Source organism: Loxodonta africana, chromosome 23, assembly GCF_030014295.1.
Source record: "Loxodonta africana isolate mLoxAfr1 chromosome 23, mLoxAfr1.hap2, whole genome shotgun sequence".
Classification (NCBI taxonomy): Eukaryota; Metazoa; Chordata; class Mammalia; order Proboscidea; family Elephantidae; genus Loxodonta; species Loxodonta africana.
This window is the reverse complement of record NC_087364.1, coordinates 17,947,970-17,966,218: the sequence shown is the minus strand read 5'-3', so window position 1 is coordinate 17,966,218 and position 18,249 is coordinate 17,947,970. Positions and strand designations below refer to the sequence as shown.

Genomic DNA, 18,249 nt, shown 5'->3' with positions numbered 1-18,249 from the left:
TGGTTAAGTGCTTGACTGCTAACCAAAAGGTCAGTGGTTCAAATCCACCAGCCACTTCGAGGTAGAAAGATGTGCCAGTCTGCCTCCATAGAGATTCCAAAAACCAAGCCCATTGACAATGAGTCAGTTTCGACTCATATCAACCCTATAGGACAGGGTAGAACTGCTCCAAAGGCTTCCAAGGCTGTAACCTTTACAGGAGCAGACTGCCTCGTCTTTCTCCCTCGGAGCAGCTGGTGGGTTCGAACTGTTGACCTTTCGGTTAACAGCCGAGCACGTAACCACTGTACCACCAGGGCTCCTTCCATGAAGACTACAGCCTGGGAGACCTTATGGGACAGTTCAACTCTGTTCAACAGAGTCAGTATGGGTTGGAATTGACTTGATGGCAATGGGTTTGTTTGCTTTGTTTTGTTTTAGAATTGAGAGAAAAACAGTTGCCGTCGGTCAACTCCAACTCACCGTGACCCCAGGTGTGTCAGAATCTGGCTGTGCTCCACAGCGTTTTCAATAGCTGATCTTTTGGAAGCAGATCACCAGGCGTTTCTTCCGAGGGACCTCTGGTTGGACTCCAACTGGCAGCCATAGAACTGAGAGCCACACAGGCAGTACTGTAACTGACTTGTGTGCTAGGGGCTAGATGTGGAGGCCGTGAGGTGGATGTTTCATGGGAATAGCTCGTCTTGGAGTCCATCTGTGAATGCACTGGAGAAGAGAGAACTCTGAGAGCAGAGGAGAGGTACACGGCCAGATACAAGAGGTAGCTAAAAAGACACAGCTGCTGCGTGGGGCTTGGATGAGTGTTCCAAAGTGTCCATTTCCAGTTCAGCCTGTCGTAGGGTAAACAGTCATTGCAGAGGCATGGCCTTCTTAGGCTGTGAGATTTCTGGACTGTGTCTCTAGGACTGTATAGGAGGTTAATACTGACTTCTATTTTTAGCCCATTTGAGTGAAAGCAGGAGCTCAAGTGTGCTTGGCACTAGTTAGGAATTTTCCACTCATCCACCATTTAGGGAAACACTGATCTAACCGTGAGCCATCAGAGGAGGCTTTGCTCGCGTTCCGGTCATCCCACCGTGTCATCACTCTGGATCTGGCCGAGGCTGGGGAATAGGAGGAATGGTGACATGAGATGCTTTCAGAGGGACTCTTCGGATGGCCTTACTCCTGGGCATTCAACAGAACCTAACGCCTTGCACCACTGCTGCCGAGTTCCATAGGGCCACAATGGAGGGAGGGGCACCTTGATGAGGGCAAGGAGGAGAGGGTGGAAGTTTCTCTCTTCTAAGCTCACCTCTTGCCTAAGCACAGCATCCCTGCAGTGTCATAGGCATTGGCTCATTTCCTCGCAGGGTTGCACCGAGTCATTCTGGTTCACCTTGCAAGGGAACAAAAAATAACTTGCAGAGAACTCAGCAATTGGAAGAGTTGGTATTGTTTCAGAACCAAGCACTTAAGGGAAGAAGTCTGTAGCCAAACTGCACAGGCTGGCCTTGAGGAACCAGCACTGAGCTGTGCCAGCATCTTCAGCAGGAAGTATTCAGACCCAGCGGGATGGGTCCTCACAGAGCCTGTTAGGGAAAATGAAATACTTACCCTAGTGCTAGGCTGCTAACGGAAAGGCTGGTGGCTCAAATCCACCCAGCAGCGCCACAGAAGAAAAGACGGGGAGATCAGCTCCTGTAAAGATTACAGTATAGGAAACCCTATGGGGCAGTTCTGCTCCATTACATGGGGTTGCTGAGTCGGAATCAACTCAACGGCACCCAACAACAACACCAGAAGTTACAGCCCCATGTAGGCTAGACTAAAGCAGGTCCAGACAAACACTGGACATGTGTGAACGTGCAACGGACAAATCAACACCGAGGATCAAGGTAGTTCAGGCTCTAGGATGGGTGTGAATGCATCAGGGAGCTTTTTCATGGAAACAGAGTAGCCAGGAGCTGACTGCTTCTTTTCCAACTAGACATGAAAAGGTTTGAGGTAACAAGCACTCAGAGGACAGTGGTGGTGCACTGGTGGGTCAGTGGTAGACTTCTCGCCTACCATGTAGAAGACCTAGGTTCGATTCCTGACCAATGCACCTCATGCCCAACCACTAGAAGGGGCGGATAATCCAATATTTACTAGTCTGTAGTGAACAACTTCACATGGGTTTCACACTGTGGTGAGTTACGGATTAGTTTGAAAGATTAGCAAGTAAACACAAGTAAGCCCGTGTTTACCTTGCCTGTTGGATAATCCACTCTGGCCACTAGGATTGTCAGTGGACACTTGCATTGTGTTGCTATGATGCTGAACAGGTTTCAGCAGAGCTTCCAGACTAAAATGGACTAGGAAGAAAGGCCTGGCGATCTACGTCCAACAACCAGCCAATGAAAATCCTGTGGCTCACAATGGTCCAATTATATGGATGCATTATGGGGATGGTACAGGATTGGGCAGCATTTTGTACCATTGTGCATGGGGTCGCCATGAGTCAAGGGCCCACTTCACGGCAGGTAACAGCAACAGCAATCAGTGCTCAGATGAAATCCCTGATGATCAGGGCGCTTTGAATCCTGATGCTGCGTTTACGTAAGGATGGGTTGTTGTTGCTGGGTGCCATCAAGTCAATTCCGACTCATAGTGACATGCAGAGGTAGGAGGGTAGAATCTTGGTATCTTAGCATTCAGGGGCTTGTTTCTTAACCGTACGGCCCTAGTTTCCTCTAAAGGGAAATAAAACCCAAGCTCTACTTTACAGTCTTTGGAGAAATAAATGCTGTAATGGCCTTACCTAGCCCTATGTCTAGTGTACAGAAAGAGTTTGATAAGTGTTAGCATTAATACTGAGGTAGGGATTAGCCAGGTCTCACCCAAATTTAGCCATTGCCCTTGACATTTTAGTCATCATGTTAGTTGGTCTCTCTGAGTGCTGAGTCTTCCTTGGTAAGCCATGTGGTGAGTCTCATTTGGAACTTGTTGGTTCTGTAGTCTGGGCATGAAAAGGGATTGGGTTGAGTCTTGATCTCTTTTGATGGCCACTGCTTTCCGAAGTGGAAAAAATACAGGGTCTCTAACCTTATTTGTCTTTCCTTCCCCCTCTTCCGTCTCTTCTCCCTTCCTATCCCCTCTTTTTCTTTTCTTGCTTCTTTTCTCTTATTCTCTCACTTTGTTCCCCTCAATCTTATTTGTGCTTCCTCTAAAACAAGAGATGGGTGGGGAAGGGTCGACCTCAAGATATCAGCATTAGCTTTTCATCAAAGCAATTCAAGTCTGAAGTCTCCACTGTGATCAGCACTGTATCTAGCTGAGGTCTGGCTCTCAAGCCACTTCTTCCCCAAATGTCTGACTCTTCTGTGGTGGAAAGTATGGAATGGTTTGTTAAAATTTCAAGATCCATGGGACACTACACCATTAACATCCTCTCAGGGCTGTTTTTCCCAGGGGCCAGTATAAGGAGCTGTTTTAAGGCATTGGTGGTTCAATGGACAAACCACCTGTCTGTCAGTGAAGGCTTACATGCTGAACAGGTTTCAGTGGAGCTTCCACACTAAGACTAGGAAGAAAGGTCTGGCACTCTATTTCCAAAAATCAACCAATAAAAACCCTATGGATCGCAAAGGCACATTGTTCAATCCATGGCAGATCATGGGGATGGTGCAGGACTGGGCAGTTTCATTCCGTTGTGCATGGGATCACCATGAGTCAGGGCCAGCTAACAACAACAGTACAATGATCTGAGGGAATCGTTGCTTTGGATTAAAAACTAGGATTGGTTTGTTGTTTGTTAAGTTCTAGTTGATCATTGCCTGAACTGGTCTAAGTCTTTGCTCCACTCACCACCTTCAGAGTTAATATTTAGTAAAACTATTCTGGAGTAAGAAATCGAGTATTTCACTTCTCTGGCTGTGTTTAGAGCCCTGGTGATGCAGTGGTTAAGAGCTGGGCTGTAAACCAAGAAGATGGCAGTTCGAATCCACCAGCCACTCCTTGGAAACCTTATGGGGGCAGTTCTACTCTGTCCTGTGAGTTCGCTATGAGTTGCAATCGACTTGACGGCAATGGGCTTGGTTTTGGGTTTTGGCTGTGTTTAAAATTATTCTGGATAGTGGAAACAAGTTTTTTTTCACTAGTTTAAGACAATTGCAGGATAAATACTGAAATTAACAGTCTCTAGAATACCAAGTTTTCTTGACTTGTAATAACTATCTGGATGTTGGCTGGCAGGATCACGCTGCAGTTAGAACAAGCTTGTAATTCCTCGTGGTCAGCCCTGGTGAGAACGTTTTCCATGCTCCGAGTTCCCCAGTTTTTGGACCTTGTCAAAATGTGGAGCAAGATCGGAGGAGAGCCAGGAAGGTGTTTAAAAGATCGGAGCATAAGGCTGATGTGGGAATTCTAATGCATTCCTATAATTAACTTGGAGAAGCCCTGTTATCCGGTCACAAATAAAATGAAAGGAAACAATGGAATTATAGCAACAACTACTCATTGCCGTCAAGTTGGCTCTGACTCACAGTGACCCTCTAGGACAGAATAGAGCTGCCCCACAGGGTTTCCACGGAGGTAATCTTTTATGGGAACGGACTGCCCCATCTTTCTCCCTCAGAGCAGTTGGTTTGTTCGGACCGCCAATCTTTCTGTTAGCAGCCAAGCACTCTGCTGTGCCAGCAGGGCTCCTTAGAGCATGTCACCAAGGCCTCAGTGCAACAGGGAAGGAAAGAAGGTGGCGAAAATGGTTTATTCACAATGAGCACGGGCTCCTCAGAAGTGCTGAAATCAAAGTCAAAGGTGATTAGTAATAAAAAAGATTGTTTTAAATCACATGCCCTGGTGATATACTATTTGATAAATATTTTAGTCAGAATTTCCTCCTGAATTAAGATTGCTTTGGGACTACATCCTACAGACGACTTAGAAAAACACCTGTGTTTGGCCATCTCTAACTTGAAGAGGGAAACCCTGGTGGCGTAATGGTTCAGTGCTACGGCTGCTAACCAAAGGGTCGGCAGTTCAAATCTGCCAGGTGCTCCTTGGAAACTCTACGGGGCAGTTCTACTCTGTCCTATAGGGTCACTATGAGTCGGAATCAACTCAACGGTACTGGGGTGGGTGGCTAACTTGAAGAGAATGTATTTAGCACGTCTTTCCTAGTGACTATTAGTAATGGAACCCTGGTGGCGCAGTGGATAAGAGCTCAGCTGCTAACCAAAAGGTCGGCAGTTCGAATCCACCAGCTGCTTCTTGGAAGCCCTGTGGGGCAGTTCTGCTCTGTCCTATAGGGTTGCTATGAGTTGGAATCGGCTCCAGGGCAACAGGTTTGGTTTTTTTGGATTTGTAAATCCTATCCCTGTGATCTCAATGAGGCAAGATTAGAGGCAGTTATGTTAATAAGGCAGGACTGAATCTACAGGGTTAGTTGTATCTTGAGTCCCTCTCTTTTGTGATATAAAAGAGAGAAGTCAGCAGAGAATCAGGGGGACCTCATACCAAGAAAGTAGAGCCAGGAGCAGTGCACATCCTTTGGACCCAGGGTCCCTGCGCTGAGATGCTCCTAGACCAGGGGAAGATTGATGACAAGGACCTTCCCCTGGAGCTGAGAGAGAAAGCCTTCACCTAGAGTTGGTGCCCTGAATTTGGACTACTAGCCTCCTAAACTGTGAGAGAATAAATTTCTCATTGTTTAAGCCATCTACTTGTGGTATTTCTGTGATAACAGCACTAGGTAACTAAGACACCTCGGATCTTCATTAGGTCTTAGGTAGCTATTACATACGGACAAAGGGTTCATTTAAGGCTATAGCTGGTAAAACAAGCATTTGCCCCTCAAAGAAATAGGGCACAAGGTTTTTCATGGTCAAAATTATCATGATAATAATGATAATTAACAGTGTACAATAGTATATGACAATAGATCCATGCGTAGGATGTAGACATTGAAAGAAGTATTATAGGATTATAGGCAAGAGTGAATATAGAGGGGAAAAAAAGCACAGCCATGGGTATTCTTATTATATTGCAAACTTTGCAATTGGAATGTGATACAAATGAATGAGTCAGACTTGGCTTTGTGCTTTTTTTTATATGTGCTTATGTAATGAGAAAATTACCTCCTTAAAGGCTAAACTTGTAAATATTTGCATAATATGATTCATTAATTAAACATGTGAAAGTGTTTATCTGGCATAAAACTAGGGAACTCTCAGTATCCAATTTGTTTTGTTTTGTTTTTTTCAGAATGAAAGTGCCCTTGTGAAAGAAAAAGAGCTGTCAATCGAACTTGCAAACATCAGGGATGAAGTTGGTAAGTGGGCCTTGGGGGTGAGGGGCACAGCCCCCTCCTGATTCCTGGGAATGTGTCACGGAAGCCATTCTATTATGTCTCATGTATGAAGTCGGGGCGAACCTGCCTAGACAGTGCACCACAGTGGTGGACATTGGTAGCCTTGCAGGAAGCTGTAGGCTCTATCTCTCTGTTGTTATAAAGGAGCCCTGATTGCACAGTGGTTAAGCCTGCTGCTAACTGAAAGGTCAGTGGTTCAAACCCACCAGCACCTCCACAGGAGAAAGACCTGACCATCTGCTTCTGTAAAGATTACAGGCTAGAAAACACTATGGGATAGTTCTACCCTGTCCTATGGACTCGACAGTAATGGATTTGGTTTTTTGATTGTTATAAAGATAGCCTCCTAACTGTATGCCGGGGAAGTAATCAGGCATTCACTCTGCTGTTCACAGGTGACAACGAGTATCTCAGTCTGTCTCAGTCAGCTGTGTCTGCTGTAGGCAAGCACCTGTCCATTTAGACACACCTGGGCAGGCAGGGCCCAGGCCAGGTATGGCTTGCAGAGAAGCAGGAAGCATCCCCAGCTTGGGAGGGTAACATGAGGTGATTTCTATAAGATGCAGTGACTTGAAGATTCCCGTGTATACAAGAACAAGGTCAAAGACACAAATCAGGTTGAATTAAAAACATTGGGGTTCCCTTGAAGCTGTCTTAAAACCAAACGGTAGTCTAGCTTAACTAGTAAAGAATGTCTGTCTTGAGCATTGTGCTCTTTTAACAACTATCTATGGGGAATCAAATGGACAATAGCAACTCAAAAGAAATAGGAAGCTTAGGGGGCAGTGAACAGCTCAGAAAAGGAGGGTGAGAATGGTTGCATAGCTCAAAGAATGTAATCAATGTCACTGAACGGTACCCTATATATATTCTCAACAACAAAAATAAAATAAATTTATACAAAAAGAAAAGTCATTGGGGTTCCTATTGAAACTCCTGCTCTTTGGATGGTGATATGAGTAAAATGGTATAGTTCAGCCTGAACCATAAGAGGCCTTGCTAATGACAAATGACCCTCCAGACCCAGGAGGTGTCATAGGAGACTAGTTCACTCTGGGCCAAAGACCAGACCACCTGTTTGCCATGTTCTAACTTCCTGACCCCATTTTCTGTCTTGAGGATCTGTTATTGTTTCCCTAGGAATCAAAGGCAGCAAAGATGAAATAAATCTAGCCCATTTTTATTGGCCCACTGTTCTTCTCTGTGGAGTCCCTGGGTGGTGCAAATAGTTAACACACTCAGCTGCTGACTGAAAGATTGATGGTTTGAATCTACCCAGAGGCACCTTGGAAGAGAGGCCTGGTGATCTGCTTCTGAAAAATCAGCCATTGAAAACCCTATGGAGCACAGTTCTCCTCTGACACACATGGGTTGCCATGAGTTGGCATCAACTCCATGGCACCTGGTAACTGCTATTCTGCTCTTTAACGGTGACCATTATTGCTGCTTCTAGGTGGGTCCTGGGGGTGGGCTTCTTTGGTGAGTAAAAAGGCTTGAGCAGCCCCACCCATCCTTATAGGTGGCCGGGCTCCTTTTCCTCCAGACCAGCCATGCACATAGGTGCCAAGTCTGAAAGCCAGACTCTGGGGCACATGGGCCCCCAGGAGGGGCAGAGGCCTGAGACAAAAAAAACCATTGCCATAGAATTGATTCCAACCAATAGCAACTCTATAGGACAGAATGGAACTACCCCATAGGGTTTCCAAGGCTGTAATCTTTATGGAAGCAGACTGCCACATCTTTCTCTCAGACTGGTTGGTGGGTTCAAATGATCAACCTTTTGGTTAGCAGCTAGCTCTAACCACTGCACCACCAAGGCTCCTTGAGGACTGAGTAGTGGTGTCCAAACATAGCTCCGCCTCCCCCTTTTTAAATGTTCTTCCTTTTTTTTTTTTTTAACTATGTTTTCCTTCGCTGTGAATTCTGAGACTTCTCTCATCATTGAGGTAGGGTAGCAGTGGTCTCTCCTGCCTCCTGAGGAGAGTGGGCACCTGTGGAAAGCGCTCAGTAACCATGCCTTCTTCCCAGCCTCCCCTGTGTGTGAGTGGGAGCAGGAAGATGCCGCCATGTTGCAGGAGTTCCTCCACCTGGCTGGTTCTGACACAGAGCTGCCGCCATAGGGTGAGAGAAGCCTGCCAGGGAAGGTGATGGCAGGGTTTGTGAGGGAGGTTCCTGGAAAGCCCCTGTCCAGGAGAACAAAGATCAACACCACTGGAAGGGGGAGCAGCAGCCAGGAAGGGAGAGGCTGAAGCCACCCTATCTCCCCTCAGACTCTCTGCTTAAGAATCTCATCCTTCCTTTTTTTGTTTGTTTTAATGGACATTGTCTCATTTCTCACACTTGCCACCATCCCTTCCAACCTGTTGTTTATTGGTTCTCAGCCCCACATGGCATCCCAGTAACAGCCCCAGGGAATGGCCTCATTTTCAGGGTGCCCATGATGGAAGCCTTTGTGTCCCCACTTTGGTTCCTTCACCAATGGTGGCCACCCCTTGGGAACTAGGTCCCCATTTATGATCTCAAAGACCACATGAAGAGGGACGCCCACTTTCCCAGGACAGGAAACCTCTAGCGCACTCACCTACGCTAAGAGCATCCACGCTAAAAGCTGGAGGCTGTTTTCAGTCCTTGCGAAGGAGGTCTTGCCGTCCTTCCACCAACAGCGTGCGCACACACACACACACACACATTCAGGGTTCTCTGTAAAAGGGTATTCCTCCTCATTTTCCCCTTGATAGGGACTCTATCTTATTTAAAAACAAGCAAACAAAAAGAGCCTCTCCTTCCTCAGTTTGCAAAGAACCACCCTCTCCATCCTCACCCACCCTGGCCCCTGCACTGAGTTTGATGTGGTTCTAGAACTGCTCCCCACCCCCTCCCCCCCGCCCCCGCAGTGAAGCTACAGAAGAACTGCGGCCTGTGCAGACCTTCAGGTCAGTTCCCAGGGTAAAGTGGGGGTGGGGACAGCTGGTAGCCCTTGGCCTCGCACCTTCTGGAGTCTCATACCAGCCCAATTTTTAAAGGTGAAGACCCTCCAAAATGACCCCTAGTGGCACTGCAGGAGCAGCTCCTAGACAGAGTGGTGGTTGTTGTTAGTTGCTATCAAGTCATCTCCAAACCATGACAACCGTATGTACAACAGAATGAAATGTTGCCCGGGCCTGTGTCATCCTCACGATTGCTGGCATATCACGTCTATTGTTGTGGCTACTGTGCCAATCCATCTCACCTAGGTCCCCCATTGCCCTCGTTGGCCCTCTACTTCAGCAAACATGGTGTCCTCCTCCAGCAACTGGTCTCTTCGGATGATTCAGATAATGTTCTAGACATAGGGTAGAGGTCCCAAAACTTCTCAATTCATAGTGTCTCAGTAATTTTTTTTTTCCATAGTACCTCAAGGCCAAATAAGTATCTAACAGCTCTGTCAATTAAGGAATTAGGTATAAACCTTAATAAGTGTTTATGTTCTAACAAAATATTGGCCATTTGAAAAAATAATGTGCATAAATTGAAAATTTTTAATTTCATTCTTGAATAACCATGATTACTTATTAATGGTATGTGTGTGCCCACTGAGCCCTGCACAACTTCTCAAACCCTGGAATCAGATTGACAATACCACCCTCATTTCCTCTTCCATGTTGACTTTTCACTCAGTACTTTTCATTACAGCAACTTCCAGAAGCCTAGCTTCACAAACATATGATGTCATCAAAAGGAACAAAGTATGATCTAATCTTGACACTGTGAGCTACCTCAAGGTAGAGTTCTCATGATGCCAAACAGATAGCCAGCATTGCTGTTTCCTGCAGTGAATTTTTTGTGGGGGCCCAGGGTGCCTCAGTACACAGTTTGGCAACCACAGCCTTAGAAACACATTCCTTCCCTCAGTGGCTAAGAGAATGGAGCTTGAGGATGGATGGGTCTTGAGGATGGCTGGGCCTTGAGGATGGATGGGTCTCGAAGATGTTTTGGTCTTGAGGATGGATGGACCTTGAGGATGGAGGGGTCTTGAGAATGAGTGGGCCTTAATGATGGATGGGTTTGAAGATGGGTGGGCCTTGACAATAGATGGGTCTTGAAGATGAATGGGCCTTCATGATGGATGGACCTTGATGATTTATGGTTCTTGAGGATGGATGGGTCTTGACAACGAATGGTTCTTGATGATAGTTGGGTCTTGAGGATGAATGAGCCTTGACAATGGATGGGTCTTAAGGATGGATGAATTTTGAGGATGGATGGCCTTTGTTGATGGATGGGTCTTGAGGATGAATGGGTCTTGATGATCGAGTCTTGAGAATGGATGGACCTTGTTGATAGATGGTTCTCGAGAATGGATGGATCTTGACGATGGTTGTGTATGGAGGATGGATGGACCTTGATGATGTATGAGCCTTGAGGATGGATGAGTCTTGAGGGTGGATGGGTTTTGAGGACGGGTGACCCTTGTTGCTGAATGGGTCTTAAGGCTGGATGGGTCTTGATGATGGTTGAGTCTTGACAATGGTGGGGTCTTGAGGATGGATGGGCCTTGAAGATGGATGAATTTTTAGGATGGATGAGTATTGAGGATGGATGGCTCTTGTCAATGAATGTGTCTTGATGATGGATGGGTCTTGATGATGGTTGGGTCTCGGGAGTGGATGGGCCTTGATGATGGATGAGTCTTGAGGATGGATGAGTTTTCAGGATGGGTGGGTTTTGAGAATGGATGGCCCTTGTCAGGGGATGGATCTTGAGGATGGATGGGCCTTGACAATGATTGGGTCTTGAGGATGGATGGGCCTTGAGGATGGGTGGGTGATAGATTGGCCTTGATGATGGCTGGGTCTTGATGATGGATGGGTCTTGACAACAGATGGGTCTTGATAGTGGATGGGCCTTGACAATGGGTGGGTCTTGATGATGGATGGGTTTTGAGGATGGATGGGCCTTGACAATGAATGAGACTTGACAGTGGATGGGTCTTGACAATGAATGAGTCTTGAGGATGATAGGTCTTGAGGATGAATTGGCCTTGATGCTGGATGGGTCCTGATGCTGGATGGGTCTTGATGCTGGATGGGTCTTGATGATGGATTGGCCTTGATGATGGATAGGTCTTGAGGATGGATGGGCCTTGAGGATGAATGGGCCTTGAGGCTGGATGGGCCTCGAGGAGGGATGGGTCTTGAGGATGGATGGGTTTTGAGGATGGATGGGTCTTGATGATAGATGGATCTTGATCATGGATGGATCTTCCAAGACTTGAGATCAAAAATTGCTCATGAGTAACAAACAGTTCATCCAGAAAATTATGCAGTAATATCCTATGTGAATTACATTTCTTGCCACATTTTCTTCCTCTTTCACAAGGTAAAAAAAAAAAAGGTATGTTGGTCTTAACTGAGAGAGAGAGAGAGAGCTGCCATCAAATTGGCTCCAGCTCATGGTTACCTTATGCACAACAGGACAAAATGTTGCCTGCTCTTGCATCATCCTCATGATTGCTGGTATGTTCCAATTCATCATTGTAGCTATTGTGCCAATCCATCTCACCAAGAGTCTCCCTCATTGCTCTCCCTTTACTTCTCCCAACATGATGTCCTCCTACAGCTACTGATCCCTTCCAATTGCATGTCCAGAGCAAGTGAGTTGGACAATATTCTGTTGTGACTCATAGGCTTTTCACTGACTAATTTTCAGAAGTAGATCACCAGGCCCTTCTTCCTAGTTGGTTTTATTCTGGAAGCTCTTCCGAAACCTCTCCACCATGAGTGATTCTGCTGATATTTGGAATATTGGTGGCTTAGCTTCCAGCATCACAGCAACCTGCTAGCCACCACAGTACAACAAACTGACAGACAGTGGTAGAAAGAGAGATAGAAAAGCATTAAATTATTATATTGTCTCCAGATTTTCCATTTGAAGGATACCGAAGTCTGTACCCCTGAAGTGCTGTGAACCAGATGCTTCTTCTGTTTGGATGAGCTCTTAGATGGTAGTAAGCCTTGACAGTTCCCACCACGGGCTTTGGAGTCAAATGACCCTGGCTGAAGTGCAGTGAGCAAGTTCACTTCTCTGTGTCCCTTGTTCCCCTTTATAAAGTGGGAAGATGATGAGGAATTAGAGAAGATAGTGCTGGCAAAGCACCTAGTCAAGGTGACTATCATAGCTATTAAGTATGTGGCACTTTGAACTTTATAAATAGAGGATTATACCTTCCATGCTAGAATGAATTCCTCCCCAGAGAGAGGTCTGCACCTCCATCAGCAGGTAATATATCTGGGCACGTATGCACTGACTCAGCTGGGTGGTTGTTGTTGGTATAGTTGTTAGCTGCTGTTGAGTGGGCCCCCGACTCATGGCAACCCTATGTACAATGGAGCGAAATGCTGGCTGGTCCCTTGTCATCCCCGTGATTGGTTGCAGATCAGACCATTGTGATCCATAGGGTTTTTACTGGCTGATTTTTGGAAGTAGCCCTCCAAGCTTTTCTTCCTAGTCCATGGTAGTCTGGAAGCTATGCTGACACATGTTCAGCATCATAGCAACACGCAAGTCTCCACTGACAGACAGGTAGAGGCTGTGCATGAGGCTCATTGGCCGGGAATCAAACCCTAGTTTCTGACATGGGAGGTGAGAGTTCTGCCCTTAGCCGCCACTGTTGGGGGTGCCAAATCCAATGCCACTTCTCTCTGTATTTTTCCCGAAGCTTAACAAATGTACCAGGATCACACTGGGTGTCTGTTTTTAAGTCTTCCTTGATTTTTGCATTAGTTCTAAGAATAGAACCAATATTTACCTGCCAAATGAAAAAGCCACTGTGGGGAGAAGGGAAGGTCCTGGCAACACTGTGGCCCAGTCCATTCAACCCAACCCTGGTTCGCAATGGTTAAGCACTTGGCTGCTACCCCAACAGTTAGCAGTTTACACCCAACCAGCAGCTCCAGGGGAGAAAGACCTGGAGATTTGCTCCCATAAAGATTACAGCCAGAAAACCCTATGTGGCAGTTCTACTCTGTCACATGGGGTTGTTATGAGCTGGAATCAACTCAGCAGCACCTAATAACAACGACTAGAACCACTGTAGAGATTCTATTTGTGATAGGAGAGAGACGGGGAATATGGGGATCCATTGTAGACTTAAATCCCGTAAGTTCTGGGGTCATGACTTCCAACGTATTCCCTTGGAAGGGAGAAGAGAATCAAGCTTACAAACCCGACTTAGGATCCATATAGAATGTTAAGATGGCAAATATCATGTTACATACATATTTACCACAATAAAAAAGTAATCCATATGTATAGATGGTCAGTCCTCTCCCTACCACCAGTCCTGCCCTTATTTAGACCTCTTATCCGCTGAGTTTGATGGGAACCATTGAAAGTGGGGAAAGATGGGATTTCTAAAACCTGAATTAAAACATGGGAGAAAGAAAGAAGCTGTAAAAAGTCAGAAGAACTTAGGGGTACTTATTACACTTATACTCAGCTATTAAGTGAAAGGTTAGTGGTTCAAATCTACCCAGAGGCTCCTTATAAGAAAGTCCTGCAATCTAGTTCCAAAAAATCAGCCACCGAAATCTCTTATGGAGCAGTTTACTCTGACACACATGGGGTTCTCATGAGTTAGAGTCAACTTGACAGCAATCGTTTTTTGTTTTTGTTTTTTTGGTACGGAGGGGGGATATCGCAGATTTCAGAGCAGGGCTAGCCTATACCCAAGTAAAAATTCCTTCTTAAATTTTTTCATATCCAACAAAAACTAACTGGAATCAAAGACCTAAATATAAAGTCTAAAATGATAAAGATCATAGAAGAAAGATAGGGACAATGCTAGAAGTCCTAATACATGACATAAACAGTATACAAAATATTACCAGCAACGCACAAACACCAGAAAAGAAACTAGATAACTGGGAGCTCCTAAAAATCAAACACTTAGGCTCATTCAAGACTTCACCAGAAGAGTAAAAAGATTACCTTCAGACTGGGAAAAAGTTTTTAGCTATGACGTTTCCAGTCAGTGTCTGATCTCTAAAATCTGCATGATACGCAAAAACTCAACAACAAAAAGACAAATAGTCCAATTAAAAAATGGGCAAAGGATATGAACAGACGCTTTACCAAAGAAGACATTCAGGCTGCTAACAGATACATGAGGAAGTGTTCACGATCATTAGCTATTAGAGAAATGCAAATCAAAACTACAGTGAAGGTACCATCTCACCCAGCGTTTAAAGCAGGGCCACATCCCAGTGACTATAGCTTGTCCACATTTTAGAGATGCTTCAGATAGATAGAGACAGCCGTCATCAAGTCTATTCTGACTCATGGCGACCTTATGTACAACAGAATGAGACGTTGCCCAGCACTGTGTCATCCTCACAATTGCTGGCGTGTTCAAATCCATCGTTGCTGCATTGTGCCAATCCATCTCTCTGAAGGTCTCTGTCTCCTTCACCAAACGTAAGGCCTCTTCCAGCAATTGATCCCTCCTGATGACGTGTCCAAAGCAAGCAAGCTGGACACTCTTCTTGTGATCCATAAAGATTTTCATTGGCTAATTTTCCGAGGTAGATCGCCAAGTCCTTCCTAGTCTGTCTTAGTCCTGGAGGCCTGCTGAAACCTGTCCACCATGGGTGACCCTGATGGTATTTGAAAGACAGGTGGCATAGCTTCCAGCATCACAGCAACATGAAAGCCAGCATAATGTGACAAACTGACAGATGGGTGGTGGACTGCCTTTTAGAGATGAATAAACTGAACCTTGTCCAAAGAGCTCAGCTAAGCAGGGACAAGTGCAAGGAGCAGAACTTAGTTCTCCTGACTCTCAGTCTATTCATTCATTCATTCAGTAAACATTTGTTGAGCTCCTAGTGTGTCCCTGGTGGTACAGCAGTTAAGAGCTTGGCTGCCAACCAAAAGGTCAGCAGTTTGAATCCACCAGCTGCTCCTTGGAAACCCTATGGGGCAGTTCTACTCTGTCCTAGAGGGTCACTGAGTCAGAATCAACTTGACAGCAATGGGTTTTTTAGTATGTTCCAAGCACAGGCTAGGAAGGGTCACCATCGATGGTTCAGCACCCTACAAACAGGGCATCCCTCTGAGTGAGGGCTGAAACGCACCCACCCCACATTGCAGCCAGCTGACCAAACCCTGTGCCCTGCCATTGGGCTGCTGCCACCCAAAGTAAGGGGTGACTTTTTCTAATTTGCACAAAGTTGCTGCATGGGCTAGTTGTGGCTCAGTTGCCATGTATGCCAGATAAAATGGTGAATAAGACTCAGCTCCTGACAGGAAACTTACAACCAGAGCATCCATGGAGGACGTGATACCTGAAATGGGCCCTGTGTGATGACTAACGTTTAGATAGAAGGATATAGGAAGGGAAAGAGACTGTAATGACTGACACCTAATAATGCCCACTTCGCCCAATGGGCGTGCCCTGGACCACTGGATGGCATGACCATTGTCAACTGCTACCCATCCTGCAGACCTCAGAAAGGAAAAACTCTGTTTCCCCAGTCCTCTTTCTGTATATCAAAAAGCTTTCACACTTGTCATTTTAATAGTAACAAAGCATTCTGTCATGCTAATAGACTAGAGTAAGCTATTCCTATGCAGCAAGCATTTGGGTTTTCACAAATTTTGGTAGTTACGCAACAAGGAGTGTACTGCTTGCAAATTAATCTTTCTTTTAGTGTTATTTCTTGGGAATATATCCTAAAAAGTCTGGACCAGTAATTTTGACAAGATTTTGCATTTGTTCCAAGCTCATCTGTATGGGAAGTAACCTTGGGATTTATTCCGAGAACTAAAATAAAGGGTGATGGTGAATTAATCTCAGCGTAGCTAGTGTTGCCTTACAAAGAGGAAGCGAAGTCAGTATTTCTCCCTCTCCCTCCGGCTCTTCTCTCTCTCCCCCACCCCGCCCTCTCTCCCTATCACTCTCATTCCTCCTTCTCCCTCCCTCTGGCTCTTCTCTCTCTCTCCCCCACCCCGCCCTCTCTCCCTCCCTCTCTTCTCTCTCTCTCCCCCACCCCGCCCTCTCTCCCTCCCTCTCTTCTCTCTCTCTCCCCCACCCCGTCCTCTCTCCCTATCACTCTCATTCCTCTCTCTCCCTCCCTCTCTTCTCTCTCTCCCCCCCACCCCGCCCTCTCTCCCTATCACTCTCATTCCTCCCTCTCCCTCCCTCTCTTCTCTCTCTCTCCCCCACCCCGCCCTCTCTCCCTATCACTCTCATTCCTCTCTCTCCCTCCCTCTCTTCTCTCTCTCTCCCCCACCCCGCCCTCTCTCCCTAACACTCTCATTCCTCTCTCTCCCTCTCTCTCTTCTCTCTCTCTGCACCCACCCCACATATCCCTTTTTTCTGTCTCTCTTTTCTTGCTCCCTCGCTGTCCCCCCCCCGCCGTGTACCTCTCTTTTCTCTCTTCTCTGTCTCCCTCTCTCTCTCTTTCTAGCCATCTCTCTTTTCTCTGTTCTCTCTCTATCTTTCTCTTTTCTCTCTCCCTCCCTTTATCTTTTCCTCTCCCTGCCTGTCTCCCTCTCTTTTTTATCTCTCTTTCTTATCTCTCTCCCTACCTCTCTCCTCTTTCTCTGTCTTTCTCGCTCTCTCTGCTCTCTCTCTGTTCTCTCTTCTCTCTCTTTCTCAACTGAGAAGAAATGCGTAATATCCAAGTGTGTACTGGGGTGTAGTTTGGGGTGAAGCCTTTCGTGGTCCCAGAGTAGAGTCCTGTGGAGAGGCAGATGTTGTCCAGATCTTCATAGATTGTATCCCCTGGGAGTGGAGGTCTTGGTCATCCCCCTGAAGACTCCCATCCTCAAGTTACCCCCCAGGGGAGAGGGTCCTCCCTTGCCCTGCTGGGTCTGTCCTTGGGAACGCCTTCTCAGTCTCCAGTGGTTGGGATGCAGGGATGTCAGGGCATCTTGCCTGCTGGGTCTGTCCTTGGGAACGCCTTCTCAGTCTCCAGTGGTTGGGATGCAGGGATGTCAGGGCATCTTGCCTGCTGGGTCTGTCCTTGGGAACGCCTTCTCAGTCTCCAGTGGTTGGGATGCAGGGATGTCAGGGCATCTTACCTGCTGGGTCTGTCCTTGGGAACGCTTTCTCAGTCTCTAGTGGTTGGGACGCAGGGATGTCAGGGCACCTTGGATCCCAGGAGATCAGTATCCAGCACCACATCCAGTGAAGGAGGATCAGGGATGTGGGAAATCAAATGGGATATTTGGGTTTTATCCTCTTCACTAATACCCCTTTTTCCAGAAAATATAGTTTTAAAATTATGACCCTTGGTTTTCGCATGGAGCGCCCTTTCTCAGAAGTCAAATGTTAAATAACTGAATGGTCACTCTCACATTTGCAAGGTTTCTGATGTTTTTCCTAGAAGCAGGTTGTTTATTTTGGAGTCCATGTGTTTCAAATGTTGTTTGCTGCCATCAAGTGGATGTTTAGGGTCCTTTCCCTAGCAAGGCTGAATGAGAGAATGGCATCACAGCCTGATCAGTATTGCCTTATTAGAAAGTCTGAGCCTGAAAAGTCAGTGTGTGTCACTGCAGTCAATGCAGTGGCTTGAACCCTGAGGCTCTCCAGCCAGTTGGGACCTTCCAGTTGCTGTTAAGGTGACCCTGACTCACTGCGGCCCCATGTGTGTCAGGGTAGAATTGTGCTCCATAGGGTTTTCAATGGCTGATTTTTTGGAAGCAGATCTCCAGGTCTTTCTTCCAAGGTACCTCTGGATGGACTTGAACCCCCAACTTTTAGGTTAATAGTCAAGCATGTTAACCATTTGTTAACTGTTTGCAACAACCAGGGACTCCTGCCAGATGGGAAGTCCTGGTGAAATGTAGACGAAAACTTGGGCTGAACCTATGGGAAGCCCTGGCAAGCTTCAGCCAGATTCTTTCCTGGGGACGCTCAGAGCTATAAGTATCTC

General features: G+C 46.4%; 1 protein-coding gene across 2 annotated transcripts in view; it reads left to right on the top strand.

The window, feature by feature from the left end:
• The window catches only part of MTUS2 (microtubule associated scaffold protein 2), a 711,801-nt gene that overhangs the window by 622,689 nt on the left and 70,863 nt on the right, over positions 1 to 18,249 (top strand). For both annotated transcript variants that reach the window (XM_003413957.4, XM_064275290.1), the window contains one exon: positions 6,226 to 6,292. In XM_003413957.4, the coding sequence (XP_003414005.2) occupies positions 6,226 to 6,292 (67 nt within the window). The remainder of the gene's footprint in view (positions 1 to 6,225; positions 6,293 to 18,249) is intronic.